Source organism: Elephantulus edwardii, unplaced genomic scaffold (genome assembly GCF_000299155.1).
Source record: "Elephantulus edwardii isolate Elephantulus edwardi_28Jun2011 unplaced genomic scaffold, EleEdw1.0 scaffold00533, whole genome shotgun sequence".
Lineage (NCBI taxonomy): Eukaryota > Metazoa > Chordata > Mammalia > Macroscelidea > Macroscelididae > Elephantulus > Elephantulus edwardii.
The window spans coordinates 113,889-135,260 of record NW_006400283.1 but is presented as its reverse complement, the minus strand read 5'-3'; the positions used below and the strand labels follow the sequence as shown (position 1 = coordinate 135,260).

Here is a 21,372-nt window from a genome sequence, read left to right as displayed (position 1 = left end):
TGAATAGACACTTCACCAAAGAAGACATTCAGATGGTGAACAAACACATGAAGAAATGTTCAAAATCCCTAGCTCTAAGAGAGCTGCAAATCAAAACAACTATGAGATATCATCTCACCCTGTTAAGAATAGCAAAATTCAACAGAGCAGCAAACAACAAATGCTGGTGAAGTTGTGGAGAAACTGGAACCGTTATTCACTGTTGGTGGGAGTGTAAAATGGTGCAATCACTATGGAAGGCAGTATGACACTTCCCCCAAAAATTGGAAATAGAAATTCCATTTAACACAGCAATTCCACTACTGGGAATATACCCTAAAGAAACAAGAACTGCCATCCAAGGAGATATACGCACAACCATCTTTATTGCTGCTTTGTTCATAATAGCAGAATTGGAAACAACTCAAGTGTCCATCAACAAATGAATGGATTGAGAAGCTGTGGTATATTCATGCAATGAAATATTTTGCAGCACTGACAAACAAGGAACTCATGAAATATTATACAAAATGGCTGACCATGGAGAACATTATGCTGAGTGAAATATCTCAGTAACAAAAAGACCAATACTGTATAATGCCACTGATATAAAAAAGAACCGACAGGAGGGTTGGGGACAAACTAAGAAAGAGGGGATAAATAATGTACACAACATTGAAACAGACAAGGGTGAGAACTATATAAAAGGAAAATATGATTAGGTATTATTTGTGTGACAAGAGTTCAGAATAAGAGCTGCATAGTAAATTGATCTGTGGGAAGGACTGTGTAATAATTAAAGAACTTTTTTTCTAAAGAAAAAAGGAACTGGGGGAAGGGTGCAGGGAAGAAAATGTACAACAATGAATGAATGGAAAACCAAATTCTATATAAACTTACAATAAAATCTCCATTAAAAAATCAGGCAAGAATTCTGTAAAGAAAGTAAATCTTTAGCCAGTTTAAGAGAAAAATATTGCTGCTATTTTAATTATGCTTTTTATCAGTAAATTATTAGACATTTTCTTGAAAATAACCCAAACTTTGATACTTCTCTCTACTTCAAGCTGAAAAGTGATTCTTTGTTTTGTTGTAAATTGACACATCATTGGTTACACATTGGAAGATGTGAATTTGACAGCATCTTTCTGGCAAATGCTATTAAATTTGCAGTTACAGTCTTCAGAATACACTTGACTTCCTGTTATGACTGCACAGCTATTGTGATCAGTTGGTCCAATCACCGGGAACCTGGGGAAGATAAAGGAGATAGTTTCCAGGATGAGAAAATCATGGTAGTATTTTGTGTTGTTTGTATTTTATTTTTTATTTCTTTTATTATTATTTGAGGGAAAACTAAGAAATATATTAGTCTATAATTATAATTTTCAACCATTCATGCATATTTTAGTCTATAACAGTAATTTCAATATCCATAATACATAATTCCACCAGTCAAATGTTCATGTTCTTCACCAATAACAAAATTCTTATTTGGTTTAACTTTTTAACTGTCAAACTTTCACATGCATATTAAGCAATTGAAAATACAATGGCTTGGATCAGATGTACTTTAGTCTTTAAACTGAGAGATTTAGTCAATGTACTTATATATACATGTATATAAATATGCATATAACACCCTACATGTATATATGTATATATAATAACAAAAACACCTACATCCATATATCCAAATACATATATATGTGCATAGATGATAGGTAGGTAGATAGATGGATAGATAGATAGATAAATAGATAGATAGATAGATAGATAGATGATAGATAGATATTGACTGTTGAAAAGTATGCATATACAACTCTAGATAAAAGTGTCTTTGTACATCTTAGTGAGAGTTTACATTCAGCAAAGTGTACAAAACTTCATACTCACTCACGTAACTTATTTTTTCCTCATCACCAAAAATAACAAATGCTTACTAATCTTACGAGTGGATACTCATACGTGCATTAACTTATGTTTGTCATATAAAAATATGGAACATTTCAAAGCTATTGCAACATAGATAATATATTTTAAATATATGTTATGTGGGTTTTCTAAGGATTCAAATTAGGATTTGCAGTTTCAAGCTTGATTCAAGAAATCTATATATTGCAGATTTTTTAAAATGTACAGATGAATGCTCTTTCTGCATTTGTCATCTAGAAAATAGGTATGTAAATTATTTTAAGTGGCTTAAGTGAATTAAAATTTTTTTAAATCATTATTACTTCTTGAAGAATTAATATTTTGCTCTTATTGCGCTCATATAGATAAGTGGTTAAGGAGTTTTGCTGCTACCCCAAAAGCATACAATCAAATACCACAAGCCGAGTGATATTCTTTTTGGGGTTTTGTTTTGTTTTGTTTTGCAGGAAGGGGTGATATTTTTACATACTATTTACAAGCTCTGAAAACCCATTGGAAGATCAGTTGTAAGTTTGTTCTGAATTGATAGCACATAACAATAAGGAGTCAAAGTTTTCATTGACCAAGTATTTCAGAAGTTTGTGACTAGTTCTGTTTCCCAGACTGTCTCCATCTGGAGGCTCTACTGAAATCAGACCATAATGGTTGAATCTTGTTACATGCTGCTGAATGGTAACTAACCTATAGATGACTCCCTAGTAGGTTTTGGAGGCAATAAATGGCATGGGAGAAGATTGCCCATCCTTCTCCTGTGGAGCAGCTGCTGCTTTCTAAAAGTAAGCCTTTAGTAGAGCTTCTAACCAATAGGCCGTCAGAACTGCCTAAGATTGAGCCTACTCATATTTAAAATATTGATGGCATAGTTTTCAAGACCACAGCAATACAACCGTCACCATAGTATGACAAACTAACAGAGGAATGACTGAAAGATCATATCCTTCAGCATAGGTTTTATCTCAAAATAAAGAAAACAAAAATCTTCACAACTGAAACAATAAACATGAACATGAAAAGTATAAAAAAAAAGGATTGAAATTGTCGAGAATTTAATTTTACTTGAGCCATAATCAATGCTGATAAAAGCAGTAGTCAATAGATCTGATGGTAACTTGCATTGAACAAAACAGTTGGAAAGACCTTTTTAAAGGACGAAGAGCAAGGATGTCCCATTGAGGATTAAGTGATATCTGACTCAAGCCAGATATTGTCAGTAGTTTCAGATATATATGAAGCCTGAGTATGAATAAGACTGAATAAAAATTAATCTTTGAATTTTGGTGTTGGCAAAAAATATTGACCATGGCATGACTGTCAAAAAGAACAAGAAAATTATTATCTTTGATGAAGTGCAGCCAAAATTCTCCTTACAATTGAGGATAGGGAAACTTTGTTTCACAAATTTCAGATGTCTTATTGTGCAAGGCTAGTCCCTAAAGAAGTAACTTGTGGTTGCTCTGAGGCTGAACACTGTGACACTAATGTGTCAAATGCATTAATGGTTGGTTACCCAATGCGGACAGTGTGGGGCGGAGCTCCCTGATTAAAACAAGCTTGGAAGCAGGAGTGGTATCCACTTCCATAATAGCTTGGCTCCGGAAAACTCTATGAACCTGGAGAGAGGATGAAAGACGTACAAGTGTTGAGGACTCTTCTTTATAGGGTCGCTATGAATCGCCTGTGACTTGACGGCACTTAACAACAACAGTCCCTAAATAAAGACATCTTTCTAACCAAAGTATAGGATCAATGACAAATAGGCTGGCTCAACACTGGCTCCAATAATGGGACTAAACAACCATTACTGTGAGGTTGGCTTAGGATTGACTAGGCAGTGTTTAAGTTTATTGTGCTTAAGGTTCACTATAAGTTGATATCAACTTGGTGACATGTAATGACAGACACCACGATAATTCACTTTTGGCTTCCATAATTTTCCCCATTTGTCAACACTAATGAATGTTGAGAGGTGAAGAAAAGAAATAAGGGGAGGAACAGAAGGTGAGAGATAGGAATGAAAATGAAAAGAAAATCTAGAAGAGAGAAATCATACTGAAGGGAGAGAAGTCTGAAAGCAAGCAAGACTAATTTATAAATATTTCGGTATAAATAGAACAAAACAGACAAATACATACTAAGTAATTTACTTACAATTGTGGAATTAAAAGGTGTTCGTCTATCCAGGTCCAACGATTTCCTTGGTGTGTAACATATAGTCCAACCCATCCAAAGTGTCCAGGTTTTAATTTGCTCTGTATGAAAGCCTATAGAGAACATGGTCAAGACAACTATGAGATATCATCTCATCCCAGTCAGAATAGCAACATTTAACAGAACAGCAAGCAACAAATGCTGGGGAGGTTGTGGAGAAACTGGAACCTTTATTCACTTTTGGTATAAGTGTAAAATGGGGCAACCACTGTGGAAAGTGGTGTGGCCCTTTCTCAAAAAGTTGCAAATAGAGATACCATTTGACCCAGCAATTCCGCTACTGGGAATATACCCTAAAGGGACCTTAACCACCATCCAAGCAGACATATGCACACCCATGTTTATTGAGGCTTTGTTCACAATAGCAAGGAGTTGGAAACAACCCAAGTGCCCATCAACAAATGAATGCATAGAGAAGCTGTGGTATATTCACACAATGGAATACTACACTGCATTGAAAAACAAGGAACACATGCAATATTATTCAAAATTGGTGACCTTGGAGGACATTATGCTGAGTGAAATATCTCAGTCACAAAAAGGACAAATACAGCATGGTGCCACTGTTGTGGAATGGGACTGACATCCTGCTTGTGGTAAGACTGAGAAAAACTAGATAAATTATGTATACTGCATTGAAACAGATGAGGCAGAGAACAGTTTAAAAGTGATATATGATAGGGTATTATGGTTATCACAAGAGTACAGAATTAAGTTGCATAGTGGAGTGTACTTGGGGCGAGGGGGGAGGAGGATTGTATACCAAGTATACCAATGAAGTAATTTTTCTTTTGCTTTTCAAAGAGAGGAGTGAACTGGGGGAGGGAGCAAGGAGAAAAGTGCAACAATGAATGAATGGAAATCCAAAATCTCTGTAAATGTTCATAAAATTAATTTTAAAAAAGGAAAATGGTGTATTCGTTGTTGTGTTAGGTGTTGTGTTTTTGTGGTTTTTTTAAAATTTGAAGTCTCACGTAGAGGAAGGAATTGTGTTAGATAGTGATGAAATGGCAAATAATACATCTCTTGTTTCCTAAATAATAGTTTATTTTTTTTTTAACTAAAAAAATCTTCACTATTTTATGGCTATACTTTCCAGGATCATTTCTATAGTTTGTTACTAGTGAAGTCTCTCTGAATTTCTAGAGCACTTACAGAGAGATACTATGGCTAACAAATAAATGTTCAGCAGCCCTCGCTTCAAATCACCCATATTATATTAGGAAATAAGCTTGTAACTAGCATTTCTTCCTTGAAATCCTGCATCCTCTTTTTAAAATTTCTCACCAGCTCATCCAAATTTTGAATCACCAGCAAGTGTGCTTGCTGATTTTTACAATCAAGTTGGCTCTCTTTCCAAGTTTTAAAGGAAGTTGAAAACCAGTAGCATTTCTCTTGGTTCAACAGCCAGTGGTTTGGGCATGTAAAATTACTTCCTGAGGAAAAATGAAGGAAGGAAAATTAAGTGCTATTGAGAAGATAGTAGAAAATAGTATTGACTGATAAATAAACATGTGCCAAGCCATTTCTTGGCATTAAAAGACAGTTCCATCCATGACGAAATGAATTCATTAATTTGAATATTTCCTAGAAAGAGGGCATGATTTTAAGCTACTGGGGTGAACAAAAGTTTAAGTTCTTGAATACTAAATTGCGTATTTACAAAATGCAAACATATAAATTCCCAATAGTTCATTGAATAAACATAAATACAAGTAAAGAAAACCAAATGAATCCAATACCATTGAGTTGACTTTGATTCCTTTTGACCCTTTAGGACAACATTGAAATGTCCCTCAAAGGTTCCCAAGGCTTTAAGTCTTTACAGACAAGATTGTCTCATCTTTCTCCCACTGAGAAAGGAAAATAATGACTGGTGAATTTAGAAAGCACTGCCTTTTCGGTCAGCAGTCAAACCTTGGGCCACCAGGGCTCTCAATAGTTTATTATTAACCTTGAAAGAAAAATCTTACTATATAAATGTCTTCATTGTTGTTGAAAACCACCAAATTCTCTGCAGGAGAAAGATGAGCAATTTCTGTGTGATTTATAACCTCTGGAAACCGACTAGAGGGAAAACTCCAAGACTGTTCTAACCCCACAGCAATTTAAGTTTGAATTTAGAAAAACTGTACCCAGAGTCCCAACTCACAGACAATGGGATAATAGATGTACATATTGATTGTGGAGAGACTGGAACCCTTATTCATAGTTAGTGGGAGTGTAAAATGGTGCAACCACTGTGGAAAGCGATGTGGCGCTTTCTCAAAAAGTTGCAAATAGAGATACCATTTGACCCAGCAATTCCACTACTAGAAAAATACCCTAAAGAGACCATAACTGACATCCAAGCAGATATATGCACACCCACATTTATTGCAGCTTTTTTCACAATAGCAAGGAGTTGGAAACAACCTAAGTACCCATCAACAAATGAATGGATAGAGAAGCTGTGGTATATTCACACAATGGAATACTACGCTGCATTGAAATACAAGGAACTCATGCAATATTACTCAAAATTGGTGACCCTGGAGGATATTATGCTGAGTGAAGTATCTCAGTTACAAAAGGACAAATACTATATGGTGCCACTGTTGTAGAATGAGGCTGACATCAGGGTGCGGGTAAGACTGAAAAAAACTTGATAAATTATGTTCACTGCATTGAAGCTGATGAGGGAAAGAATAGTTAAAAAGCAATATATTTTAGGGCATTATGATTATCATAAGAGTCTGGAATGAGGGTTGCAGAGTGGAGTATACTTGGGGTGGGGATGGGGATGGGGGTGTGCGGGGGGATTATATACCAATGAAGGAGTTTTTCTTTTACTTTTCAAGGAGAAGAGCAAACTGGGGGTGGGGGTGGGGTGGGTGGGGAGAAAAGTGCAATGATGAATGAATGGAAATCCAAAGTCTCTGTAGATGTTCATTGAAATTAATAAAAGAAAGAAAAAAATAATATGAGTTATATTTATATTATACTTCAGTCAGACAAAAGAAATTCTTAAATTAATAATGACAAGCTGGAATGCTTAACTATAAAAATGTAGGCTATGTAGTCATTATTTTAAGATAATACAGTTCGAGAGAATGATGGTGAGTAAATGATGAAAAATAATTTTTTATGTATTTGTGATTATTAATGTTATTATGTGCTGTTGAGTTACTTGCAGCTCATAATGACTGCGTGCAACAGCTCTGAATGTTGCTCTAATCTGAGCTGACCTCATTGTCTCTAACACACCTAACCCCATTACCCTAGGTGGGTTTGTTTACAAGGCCCCAGGAATTGATGAAATACCAATAGGTATATTTCAGCAAGCAGATGCTTCCCTGGACGTGCTCACCAGTGGTGCCAAGAAATCTGGAGGACAGCTACAGTGCCAGCTGAATGGAAGAGATTAATATTTACTCCCTTTCAAAAAAAATGGATGACCTGACAGAGTGTGGAAATTGTCAAACAATATCAGTAATATTACACACAAGCAAAATCTTACTGAAGATTATCCAAAAATGACTAGAACAGTGCATGACCAGAGAAATACTCAAAGAGGTCACGGGTTTTAGGGAAATCATTGCCAATATCATAATAGATCTTGGCTAAAAGCAGAGTACCAGAACAATGTCTATCTGTGTTTCATTGACAAAGGCATTTGATGACTGTGTGGATCACAACAAATTGTGACTAACCTCGAGAAGAATTGGAATCCCAGAACAGTTGATCGTGCCCGCAAGAAACCTATACTTGAACGAGGAGGCAATCATCAGGACAGAACAAGGAAACATATGCGTGGTTCAAAATCAGGAAAGGAGTATGTCAGGGATGCATCTTGTCTTCATACCTTTTCAATCTATATGCGGAACATATCATTCAGGAAGCCTAACTTTATGAAGAAGAATGTGACATCAGGATTGGAGGAAGACTCATCAACAATTTGCATTATCCAGATAGCTTGCTGAAATAGGGGAAGGCCTGAAGCATCTGCTGCAAAAGATCAAGGACTGCAATCTTCAGTATGAGTTTTAAGCTCAACACCAGGAAAGATTCTCATCACTGGGCCAATTGCAGTAACATGATAGGAGAAATTGAGATTGTTAACAATTTCAGCTTACTTAAATACAGAATCAATATTGTTGAAACCAATAGCCAAGAGACCAAAAGACAAATTGGATTAGGGAAGTCTGCTGTCAGGAACCTCTCCAGAGTATTGAAGAGCAACAATATCAGTCTAGAGACTGAGGTACACCTGATCCAGGCTGTGGTCTTGGAAATTACTGGCTATGCATCAGACAGTTGAACTACAAATAAGGATGACAGAGGAAGAATTGGTATCTTTGAGTTGTAGTGCTGGAAAAGAGTATTGAATATTTCGTGGACTGACAAGTGAACAAACAAGTCTGTCCTGGAAAGGGTAAAACCAAGTCAGTCTCTGGAAGATTTTGAAGCTCTGTCTCACATACTTTGGGCATGTTGCCAGGAGGGACCAATCCTTGGAAAAGGACATTATGCTTGGAAGGGTGGAGGGATAGTACTGGAGAGGAAGACCCTGGATAAGATAGACTAGCATAGGGCAGGAGTATTGAAGTCTGAGATTGATTCAGGACAGGACAGGGGTCAGAGCTATTGTGCATAGAGTTGCTGTAAGTCACAAGTGACTCAATGGCACAAGCTGGCTAACGTAAATGTTGGTATTTCAAATCCACTACATGCTCTGTGAAAGATTTGAGTCAGTTTCTGTCTCTAAAAAGGCACCTAGCCTTGGAAGCCCAATGCAGGATTGTCAAGAGTCCAAATTCACTGAAAGGGAATGGATTGGTTGAAAAGTACATAAAGATTCATTATGCTATTTCTCTTCACTGTCATGATAGAATAAAATAAATGTTATAATCCCACTTTACAGATGAAGAAAAAGAGGCACATAGGAATTATATTAATTCTCTAAAGTTATAAATTCCAACCCAGTTTCTTTGACTTGATATCCCATGCTGTTAGTCACTGCACGTATATGTTTCTGTACTTAGTTAATTTAATCTACATAAAAGATTCTATGAAGTAGTTATTACTATTCCCATTTGAAAGCATGAGAGATAATATGAATTTTCGTTAATCATGAGGCTAGTTAATCGAAATCTCTATTTAAGCTCATACTCTTACCATTGTAGTCAAACCATTATGCTTCATTTCTGCTAGTGAGTACTCAAAAAGTGTCTGGTAAGTTAGATGTGATAGGAAGTCACGATCAGTCTCTCTCTCTCCCTCTCTTTTAAATAATCTACCAATACATTGTTTTCCCTTGTTTTGCAATGACTCTAGTAATCTTTCTTCCTGTTTCATCCATGTATTTGGGAAGGGTATACTCTGTCTATTCCCATACTTTTCTTCTCAGTGATGTTAGCTTTTTGTATAATGTGAATGGAGAAAAGAAGGGTGCAAAACTAAGTTCTCCCCTAAAAATAGCAGACTAGAAATAAAAAAAGAAAACATTACCTGCCACATTGCTGCTATTTACATTTTGAAGGAAATCCATTTTTTTATCTATATTCAGGGCAAAAAGATAAAATGAGAAGAAGTAAAAAATTAAAAACAATGTACATGCATGCGAAAAATATTAGCACAAATTAAAACAATACCAGAAATATTAAAAGAATCTCTATTGTTTTTATCCTACTCTTTAACTTCAGAATTAACACTTTGATTACTTCCATTTTCCTTTCTTCCATGGTAATCATTACAACTTAAAATAATATATTCATCCACAGAAGTAATTTATGAACTTTTATATTTTGCATATTCTATTTTTTCCCGTGGCTTTTTAAAATAAAGATACTTCTATTTTTGCAAACCAAAAAAAGATAAACAAAAAACTCTTTAAAAAAATCAAATAATTACATTCTTGCAGCATCTTAGTTGCATTATTTTAATAAAAATAAATTATTTTCCTGTAAAATGAACTAATTACATTCTTGGAAGAGTTATGCTGAGGGGTTTCTTCATTACATTCTTGAGCTACCTTTACCCTGTAAGGATCAGAGATCTTTTCTTTTTCCAAAAGAATACATGGATATAACTACAAATTTGATCACAACTTTGAAGGCATTATTCCAATATTGCTTTTGCATTTTAAAAAATCTGATATTAAAAGAGACTGCTAAATATAGCCAGAAATCCACAATCTGGAGAGGATAAAGTTGATGAATGGGACCACCTAAAGATTAAATCCCTGTGCGCATCAAAAACAATTGCCAATAGAGTGAAAAGAAAATCTACTGACTGGGAGGGGGGGAACCCATTTGGAATAGGAGCAATGATTTAGAAAATCACTACCTAACTGAGGAGGCACTGGAGAATATTTTTACAAGTAAACTAACTCAGTCCATGAGGATAACTACTATATAAGACCATTTTTGTAGAACTAGAAAGATAACTACTAAAACTATCCTTCCCCAAAGGGGGAGGGATAGAAACAGAGGGGCGAGGACGGGCAAGGGGATAATAGGGTAGCACAATCTGATGGTGAAGAGAGGGGTAAGTAAAGGAAATGGGAAATATCTGGTGGGAAAAAATAGTGCTTACTTACAAACTCTGTTAATAAACTAGTATTGTTATTGTTGTTGTTATTGTTGATTGCCATTGAGTCGAGCATGATTCATAGCAATTCCATGAGTGAAAGGCCTGAAGCCTTTCTATAACTATCAATATTTATCAAAGTTTATAGAATTTCCAGAAGCATGTTGTTTAGGAAGTGGATGTCACTGTTGCTTCCAAAAACAGTATATATATATAGTTGTTGTTGTTGTTATGTGCCGTCGAGTCGCCTGCGACTCATAGCGACCCTATGTACAACAGCCCTAAACTCTGCTCTGTCCTGTGCCAATCGCACTGTCTCTGACACTCCCATCCCAATTATCCCAGTCACTGAATCAATCCACCTCATAGAGGGCCTTCCTCTCCTGTGCTGTCCCTCCACCCTCCCAAGCATGATGTCCCTCTCTAAGGACTGGTCTCTCCTCACAACATGTCCAAAGTATGTTAGACGGAGCCTCAGAATCCTTGCCTCCAAGGAGCCACCCGGTTTAACCCTTTCCAGGACAAATCTGTTTGTTTTCCTAGCAGTCCATGGTACTCTCAATACTCTTCTCCAGCACCACAGCTCAAAGGCATCAATTCTCCTTCTATCCTCCTTGGTCATTGTCCAACTTTCTGATGCATAACAGGTGATTGCGAAGACCATGGCCTATATCAGATGCACCTTAGTCTCCAAAGAGATACCATTGCTCTTCAGTACTTTGGAGAGGTCCCTAACAGCAGACTTTCCCATGGCAATGTGCCTTTTAATTTCCTGGCTGCTGGTGCCAAGACTGTTGACTATGAAGCCAAGCAAACTAAAGCTGTGAACAATCTCAATCTCTTCACCATCCATATATGTATATGAATGTATGTATGTATATGTATATATGTATATATATATAAATTAAAAACAATCTAATAACATTTGTTTCTCTTTTCTTTGAAAGAACATTAACATTTTTTTAAAGGCTTTAAGTGTTATAGATTTGTTTATGTTGGTTGTTCTATTGTTTTCTTTTAAATTGATGTCCTTAATTATAAATATGAAGATTAATATCTATTTGCAATGTTTTGTTCTGTTATATATAGAGTCACTACAGTTAGTTATTAATTTGACTGCATCAAAGAATATCTATCATATATCTTGCTATCTATATACCTTTCTATCTAATTCTTTTATCCTGTTCTAAACTTTCTTCACTTTTATGAATGGGAGAAATAAGTGGAAAATCTTGCTTTATTTGTTTGTTTGTGTTTTTTTAAACCCCCTGAAATTTGTCTTCTATTATTTATGTGCCTTTTTTTTTATACTCTGCCTTTATCTTTGATCTCTTTTACTGGAAAACTATGAAGAGACATCATTTTTGCCTGGGCATTTTGTTGTTTGATGCTATTAAGTGGGCTTCAACTTATGACTATCCCATAATCTATTGAATAAAATGTTGGCAGGCCTCATCACCCACGTGAATGTTTGTGGATTGAGATCCGTAAGGTTTTCATTGACTGATTTTCCAATTTCCAGGTCTTCCTCGTTCATTTGAGAGTGAAAACTCCATTGAAACATGTCCAGTTTTATTTGTAATGCTATGTAAGCCTCAACTGACAAAGGAGTGATAGGTATACATAAGATTTCTTGACTGTACATTGCACTTGTCTCCATAAAAATGGTGAGAATTCTACCACTGAACCACAACTGCTCCTTCCTTGACACACATTTTTTGTTTTTCCTTTGTTTATTTCTTTTTTGTCACAGATATCCTCTTATAAATACTATTTTTTTGAAACTTTTCTGTCTTGCTTTATGCTGTTAAATATTTAACTGGCTAACCCAAATTTTTGAAACAGAAAACAGATAAGATTTATTTTGTAGTGTCTAGGTATGAGAGTGACTAATCAGTATACTACTCTCTTATTCAACATCAAAACAATTGAAAACTATATTTCATGTCACAAATCCTCTCTATGTAAATTAGGGTACTGCACTGCAATTCTGAAGGCACACAGTTCAAATTCACTACATAATCCTTGCAAGAAGGATGGGAAGTCTCCTCTTGTGTAATTAAAAACTGGCCTTGAACATCTGCTGGAGGGTTAGTTATGGATAGGTTTTGACTTGATGGTACACAACAACAACAACAATTTCAATATACATAGAAGCCAATCCTAGAAAAGGACATCATGCTTCAAAAAATGAAGTGCCATCCAAAGAGAAGAAGAGCCTCAAAGAGATTGAAAAAATTTTCTCCTACATTCATATGATGATGATATTAAGTAAATAGTTCCATTATGAAGATACGGAGGAATTTAAAGAAATAACATATGAGCAAGAGCCTATGGTGATGAAGGAAGAAGTTCAAGCTGCTTTGAAGGAAATAGCAAAAAATAAGGCCCCAGGAATAGATGGTATACCAATTGAAGTATTTCAGATTACAGATGTTGCCCTGGATGTGCTCACCAAGTTGTGCCAAGAAATCTGGAGAACAACCACTTGGCCAACTGACTGGAAGAGATCCATATCTGTTCCCATTCCAAAGAAAGGTGACCCAACTGAGTGTGGAAACTACAGAACAGTGTCATTGATTTCACATGCAAGCAAGATTCTACTGAAGATTATCCAAAAAACGATTAGAACAGCACATCAGCAGAGAACTGCCGAAAGTCCAGGCTGGGTTTAGAAGGGGTCATGGTACTAGGGATATTGTTGCTGATGTTAGATGGATCTTGGCTGAAAGCAGAGAATACCAGAAGAATCTGTGTTTCATTGATTATGCAAAGGCATTTGACTGTGCGGATCATAACAAACTGGCTGACTCTGAGAAGAATGGGAATCCCAGAACATTTAATTGTGTGAATGTGAAACCTATACTTGGACCAAGAGGCAGTAGTCAGAACAGAGCAGGGTAACACTGCATGGTTCAAAATTGGGAAGGGTGTACGCCAGGGATGCATCCTGTCTCCATACCTTTTCAACATGTATGCAGAGCAGATTATCCGAGAGGCTGGGTTCTATGAGGAGAATTGTGGCATCAGGATTGGTGAAAGATCTATTAACAATCTGCGTTATGCAGATGACACAACCCTGCTTGCTGAAACTGAGGAGGACCTCATGCACTTGCTGCGAAGGGTCAAGGACTGCAGCCTTCAGTATGGACTGAGGCTCAATGTCAAGAAGACAAAGATTCTCGCCACTGGACCGATTGGCAACGTCAGGATGGATGACGAAGAGATTGAGATTGTTCACAGCTTCAGTTTGCTCGGCTCCACAGTCAACACTCTTGGCACCAGCAGTCAGGAAATCAAAAAGCATATCGCGATGGGAAAGTCTGCTGTTAGGGACCTCTGTAAAGTACTCAGGAGCAACGGTGTCTCTCTGGAGACTAAGGTGCGACTGATACAGGCCATGGTCTTTGCAATCGCTTGTTATGCATCAGAGAGTTGGACAATGACTAGGGAGGACAGAAGGAGAGTGGATGCTTTTGAGCTGTGGTGCTGGAGAAGAGTACTGAATGTACCATGGACTGCCAGGAAAACAAACAGATTCATCTTGGAGAGGATTAAACCAAGCTACTCCTTGGAGGCAAGGATTCTGGGGCTTCGTCTGACATACTTTGGACATGTTGCCAGGAGGGATGGGTCCTTGGAGAGGGACATCATGCTTTGGAGGGTGGAGGGACAGCGCAGGAGGGGAAGACCCTCTATGAGATGGATTGATTCGGTGACTGGGGTAATCGGGATGGGCATGTCAGAGGCAGTGCGGTTGGCGCAGGATAGAGCAGGGTTTAGGGCTGTTGTGCATAGGGTCGCTATGAGTCTCAAAAGACTCAACGGCACATAACAACAACAACAACAACAACAATGAAGATTTTTGTTTTCTTGGTAGTTAGTTGCAATCTGTACTGAAGGGCTTATCATTTGAGCTTCAACAGTGTTTCAATTCTTATTTGCTCTAGACAATGTTGTGCTATCTGTATATCACAGATGGTTGATAAGTTTTCCTACAAATTCTAGTGCCAGGCTTGTACCTCATGTAGTTCAATTTCTTGAATTATCTGTTCAGTATACATATTGAAGAGTTATGGTTTGAGTTTAAAATTAATGTTTTCATTTATAATTTGAAATATGTTACTTTTTTGTAAATATACAATGATTTCAACAGTATTCGTATAACTTACAATTTCTGTTTCAGTGTTAGACTACAATAATTAGTTGGTGTCAGTATTAAGAGGTTTTAAGAAAAATATTTAGTCTTCCAAAAATACACAAATAAATAATAATTCATTACTTACTCTGGTAGTCCAGGCCAATTATTATTGTCATGAAAGCAAGGATCCCAACACATCCAAATATTATCATGAGACAATAACATTGTGGATACCAAGCAAAGTCTGAAATGTTGAGAATTTTTAATGAATTTTAAATTTATAATTATTTTATAAACATATTCCAAGGTTTTTTTTAAATTACAAAAAAAAATCATTGCTTATTTTAGATGATATATTCTAATTTATGATCAGTTGGTAATTAAAAAATTAAGCTACCAGATTCTTCAAATTTTCCTCACTCCCCCATCAAATTGTACAATCCCATGTTTAATGTCCCCGTCCCTGCACATCCTCATCCTTCTTCTTCCACAACCCCACACCCCAATCCTCATACACATTCTACAATAATAGTACAATATTTGTCCTTGTGGAACTGGGTCTGAAAAACAATGTATGTGAATTTTGTAAATAAACTAGTACAATAATAAAAAATACTTAAACTACTATTAAAAAACACAGTGGTCTCATACTAGAGTTGCTCCTGACTCCGTGAGTGATAGGACAGAGTATTACTGGCCCTTAGAATTTTTCAAGGCTGTAAATCTTTGTTGAAGTTTACCGCTGTATCTTTCTTCAAGAGAATTCATACTAGGGTTTAAACCAGTAACTTTTTAGTTAGCTGCAAAGTGTTTAATTACTGCAAGACAAGACCTAATGTTTGACATTGTGTCATTGTTTCTTCATTGATTATTTCATGGTAGGAATGACTTGGAAACAATTGATGTGTTAAATTTTTCATAAAGATAAATGTTTATGCTTAGTTATATATATTCTTAAAATAAACTGAGAAATGAGAGAGAAAGAAGCATTTACTTAGGTTGTGTCATTTACTGGTTACTGTTCTAAGATTATTCAACATGCTATTTCACCTTTTATACATGATATATTCTATTTCTTAGGATAATTTTTCATACTTGGCTTTTTCTTTGCAGATAGGAATGATGTAGCAACTTTGATCTCCATGTAATCATGCTTATATAGAACCTATGGTCCTTGAGGACTCTTTTGAGAGGAGTAAACAGAGGTTAAAAAATTTATCCTCTTTGAATTTTATTTACTTTCTTCCATTTGTTAGCACTTTTCAATAAGTTAGACATATATAATCTTTCTACAAACAAAATTAGAAATAGTTTCCTTTCATATGTGGTGTAATAATTATATGGACTACTCAATTATATCATAGAAAATTATCCCAATCTAGATGGCTTCTAGCCAATTTTCCATTAGTCCCAATTTATTTATTTATTTATTTATTTATTTATTTATTTATTTATTTATTTATTTATTTATTTTGCTGTTCAGCTAAGAAGCATTTAATTTAGTTACTTTGGTTGTACGTTTCACAAATACTATATCTTAATAAAGATAAGAACAGCTTCATAAAAGGTGTTATTTCTCAAGATGAAACAGCAAATAGATGTTTTATTTAAATTAACTTAATTAGCCTCATTATATTTCTAGCCACACATATGATTTGCTATATGTAGTAAAACTTCTGAAATATAATATCCAATTGCCTATATCACTGCGTAAGTTTAAAATAGGTTTCATTTTTGTTTCCATTACCTTTGTGTATTTCCTCTGGTCAAACAAAAGTCAACGGATCTGTTTATCTGAGTGTACTTGAAATACAATTTTATACTTTTATAAAGAGATATTTACCCTAGGTACATGGATGTGTAATTAACACATCATCTATACATAGAACCTGATATTTAACATGTTATTACTTTTGTTTTGTTTGATTTTCTCTGTGTAAGTTTTTTTTAAATTTATTTTTATTTCATCTAATTTACATACAGAATTCATACACATTTTTTAAAATTTATTATTAATTTCAGTAAAAATGTACAGAGACTTTGGATTTCCATTCATTCATTGTTGCACTTTTCTTCCCTTCCAACCCTCCTCCCTAGTGCACTACCCTCTTGTAAAAGTAAAACAAAAATTCTTTCATTGTTTTGCAAACTCTCCCCCAGGTCCACTCCACCATATAGCCTTTGCTCTGGACTCCCGTCGTGACAAAAATACCTAATCACATATCCTTTTTAGACAGTTTTCTCCCTCATCTGTTTCAATGCAGTATACATTATTTAACCTGTCTTTCTCAGTCTCCCCCCATCCCGATGTCAGTCCTGTTTTACAACAGTGGCACCATGCAGTATTTGTCCTTTTGTGACTGAGATACTTCAGTCAGCATAATGTCCTCCAGGGTCACCCATTTTTAATAATATTGCATGAATTCTTTGCTTTTCAGTGCAGCTTAGTATTCCATTGTGTGAATATACCATAGCTTCTCTATCCATTCATTTGTTGATGGGCACTTAGGTTGTTTCCAGCTCCTTGTTACTGTGATCAAAACCACAGTAAACATGGATGTGCATATACCTGCTTGGATGTTAGTTATGGTCTCTTTGGGGTATATTCCCAGTAGTGGAACTGCTGGGTCAAATGGTATCTCTATTTGCAACTTTTTTTTTTTTTAATTTTGTGTGAGTGTACCATCAAATTGGATCTGACTGGTACAGGAGGAGATTGTCCCTCCTTCCCCGGCAAAGCATCTGGTGAATTCGAACTGTGCGCCTCTGGGACTGTAGTTGCAGCTCCTTGCCACTAGGCCACCAGAGCTCCCCTATTTGCAACTTTTCGAGAAAGTGCCATACCGCCTTCCACAGTGGTTGCACCATTTTACACTCCCAACAACAGTCAATAAGGGTTCCAGTTTCTCCACAACCTCACCAGCATTTATTGCTTGCTGTTCTGTTAAATGTTGCTATTCTGACTGGGGTTAGATGATATCTTATAGTTGTCTTATTTGCACCTCTCTTAGAGCTAGGGATTTGGAACATTTCTTCATGTGCTTGTTAGCCATCTGAATGTTTACTTCGGTGAAGGATCTGTTCATATCCTGTGCCCATTTTTCTATTGGATTATTTACCTTTATCTTGTTGTGGTGCTCAAGTATTTTATACATTCTGGATATAAGTCCCTTATCTGATGTGTCATTACCAAATACTTTTTCCCAGTCTGTGACTTCCCTTTTTACCCTGGTGGAGAAGTTTTTTGATGTGCATAGGGATTTGATTCTTAGACGAACCCATTCATCTATTTTATCTTCTCCTAGTTGTAGGTAACATGTTATTACTTTTGAAGGGACGCTAATTATATTACTCATATGTGTGCCATGAGAAACCATAGGTGTGAGTATATTTTACAGATAATGTGAGTGGAATAACTGGTAAGGTTACCCTTATCTCATCATGAAAGGAAGCTTAGAAGCAAATAAACATTTCAGCTTATTTTATACCTCATTTTGTCCTTTCTTCAGTTATATATATAATCGATACTATTTTATGTCTTATGTATCTATATGTAGATTTTACATGACTCTTACCATTTGTTTGTTAAGTAATGATAAATTAAAAGAAAAATAGTCAATTAATTCCATTAACATCTACACAGAATCAGTACAAGGGAGGTTTCCTACATTATACATAAAATAATTATAAAATATTTCCTCTTGATCATGCTCTTGAATCTGTAGCATTAAAGGTCTGACCCAGTCCATCTGACTTCAACATCTCTAGTTTTCATTGTATCAAATTGAATCATGAGCAAAAAGGAAATGCTTATTTCATGATATTGAGACCATTGGTCATAGTCAAGTTGTCATGTGACATAAATAAAGAAATAACACCAAATAAAAGACTGTATAAAATGCAACAACAGCAAACTGAAGAAACAACATACTCAAGTATATGGGACTGTGACATTTTGGTCTAGGGTTTTAATGATAACAATGAGAAGATTCCCTGTGAAATTTGCCAGGTACATCAGTAAGATTAATTTTTTTAAATTTTTTTAGTAATATTAATTTTTAATTCAAAGCCTGTAACTCCCAAACATTAGAAATGCCTTGAGGAAGAATCTAGTCAACTGAGTAGAGATGGGAATCTCTAGGAAATATAATTGTTGTCGTTGTTGATGTTGTTATGTGCTGTCGAGTCGCCTGCGACTCATAGCAACCCTATGTACAACAGCCCTATACCCTGCTCTAACCATTGCTAATCTTATTGTCTCTAACACACCTATCCAATTAATCAAGTGACTGAATCAATCCATTTCATTGAAGGTCTTCCCCTGTCCTGTGCTCTCTACTCTCCCAAACATAACAGCCCTCTCCAAGAACTGATCCCACCTTGTAACATGTCCAAAATATGTCAAATGAAACCTCAAAATCCTTGTCTCCAAAGAGCAGCCTGATTTAACCCTCTTAAGGATGTACTTGTTTGTTCTCCTAGCAGTCCATGGTATATTCAATACTCTTCTTCACACCACAACTAAAAGGCATCAACTCTCCTTCTATCATCCCTAGTCATTATCCAGCTCTCTGATGCATAGCAAGTAATACTGACTTGAACCCACAAGAGATAGAGCCATAAAAAACTGTAGAATCAAATAAGAAAAATCTTAATATCAAGAAAACAAAAATCTTGGACCAGTAGATTACATAATGATACAAGTAAATGAAATTTAAATCTAATTTCTTAGATAATTCTATCTGGAAATGTTATTGATAACATATGGATATGGACTTTACCTCTAGCCCTTATTTGATGTTGTAATGCAGATAGGCAGGACTTTGAGAGTGGGGTATCTAAAGGAGATTGATTGACTACCATTTCACAAAGAGATTAGCCAGTCTCAACAATCTATAAGTGGAATGGGTAGTCTTGCCAATAAATTCAAGAGCTCTAGTGGTAGGTGTCCAGGAGAGACGCGTTCTTAGAGAAGGACATCATGCTTGGAAAGGTGGACAGACAGCACAGAAGAGGAAGATCCTGGATGAGATGGATTGATACAGTGATTAGCACAATAAGAATTGGTGTGTTAGAATTAGCGAGACTGGATCAGGACAGAGCAGGGTTCAGAGCTGCAGTACATAGGGTCACTATGGGTTGCAGGTTACTCGAGGTACATAACAAAAACAAGGAGAAGTGGCAGAGAAAGGAGTTCTTCACCCACCAGAAGAGATGGAATTCTTCATCCAGCCAGAAAAGAGAGACTTCTTCCAATCCAATGAAATTTAGGACATGTCTCAGGACAGCAAGAGTGATGACTGAATTGGAGAATTGATGTGATTTTGGACTTTGTGGAGGGGATTGGGAACCAATATCGGCAGGACTGAGAACAACTGGGGAGGAAAACCAAGGACTGAGAACTTGGGAACACTTAGAGCCCTGAGGCTCAAGGTTGAGGTGTCTGCGTGCACATTTTGGGAGCTATCTTCACTGTATTCTTTTATTAAATTAGATTATAAACTTTTGATGTCCCCAATATGATTCTATGTGGTCTGTGAGCTATCATATTGGATTCTGGACCCAGCAAAGCAATAAGATTGGTGCTTAGTAGAAAGATGCACGGGAGTGTGGGAGATATGTTTGACTTCATGGGAATTGGTTTTTTGTTACTGATGCTATGGGTGGGGATAATGTCCCCCGGTGAAGTAAAGATCAGATATGTAATTCCCCAAGTGGTTCTTGCTCTTTTTACAATGAATTTAGGTGTATGTCAAGAATAATTTAATACAAAATATTATTTACCTTACCTGCTTTTTTTATAAATAATGAAGAATAGTAGATGATCTAGATAAATAAATTAATCTGAAAGATTTTTTTTAAAGTCTTTGGAAAAAACACTCTACAAGGGAACCTAAGATAATAAATGCATGAGATTGTTCAACAAGTGTACTTATGGCTGACCTGCTGTCATTATCAACAAATCTTTACTTCTGCCAGTAGTGTCCTGGATTAGGAGTTTATTATTTATGTGCTAATTGTCTTCATTCATTCAAACAACAAACAAACAAAAACCTAGATGAGCTAAACTTAGGGAGAAATATTTTGAACTGTAACAATCATTAGAAAAAGTTCAATAACCTAGATATAGCAGCCTTAGAAGTAGCCACAAGAAATTGCTACCATCTCCATTTTTTTTCTCATTTACAAATGATATACCAAGTCCACTGATCTTTTCTGAAGATTGGAAAAAACCCAATGTGTAAGACAATACTTTGCAAATGGTAAAACATTGTGAATTACCAAAACATTAGATTTACATTCTTCAGATATGGTTAGGTATCATTATGACACATATTTATATTTTTACATACTTAAACAATTACTTTTGTGGAATTTATACTATATATATATAAAACATTTATACTATATATAACATTTATACTGTATTTATAACATTTATACTATATATATAACACTTATACTATATTTATAACATTTATACTATATATATAACATTTATACTATATTTATAACATTTATACTATATATATATAACA

General features: G+C 35.7%; 1 protein-coding gene across 1 annotated transcript in view; it reads right to left on the bottom strand.

Moving 5' to 3' along the window:
* Positions 1-1,091: 1,091 nt before the first annotated feature.
* Positions 1,092-21,372, bottom strand: part of KLRF2 (killer cell lectin-like receptor subfamily F, member 2) — a 21,453-nt gene continuing 1,172 nt past the window's right edge. The window contains exons 2-6 of the mRNA XM_006903197.1: positions 14,979-15,077; positions 9,613-9,660; positions 5,410-5,558; positions 4,063-4,175; positions 1,092-1,230 (exon numbers count right to left, since the gene is read on the bottom strand). Of these exons, the coding sequence (XP_006903259.1) occupies positions 1,092-1,230; positions 4,063-4,175; positions 5,410-5,558; positions 9,613-9,660; positions 14,979-15,077 (548 nt within the window). The remainder of the gene's footprint in view (positions 1,231-4,062; positions 4,176-5,409; positions 5,559-9,612; positions 9,661-14,978; positions 15,078-21,372) is intronic.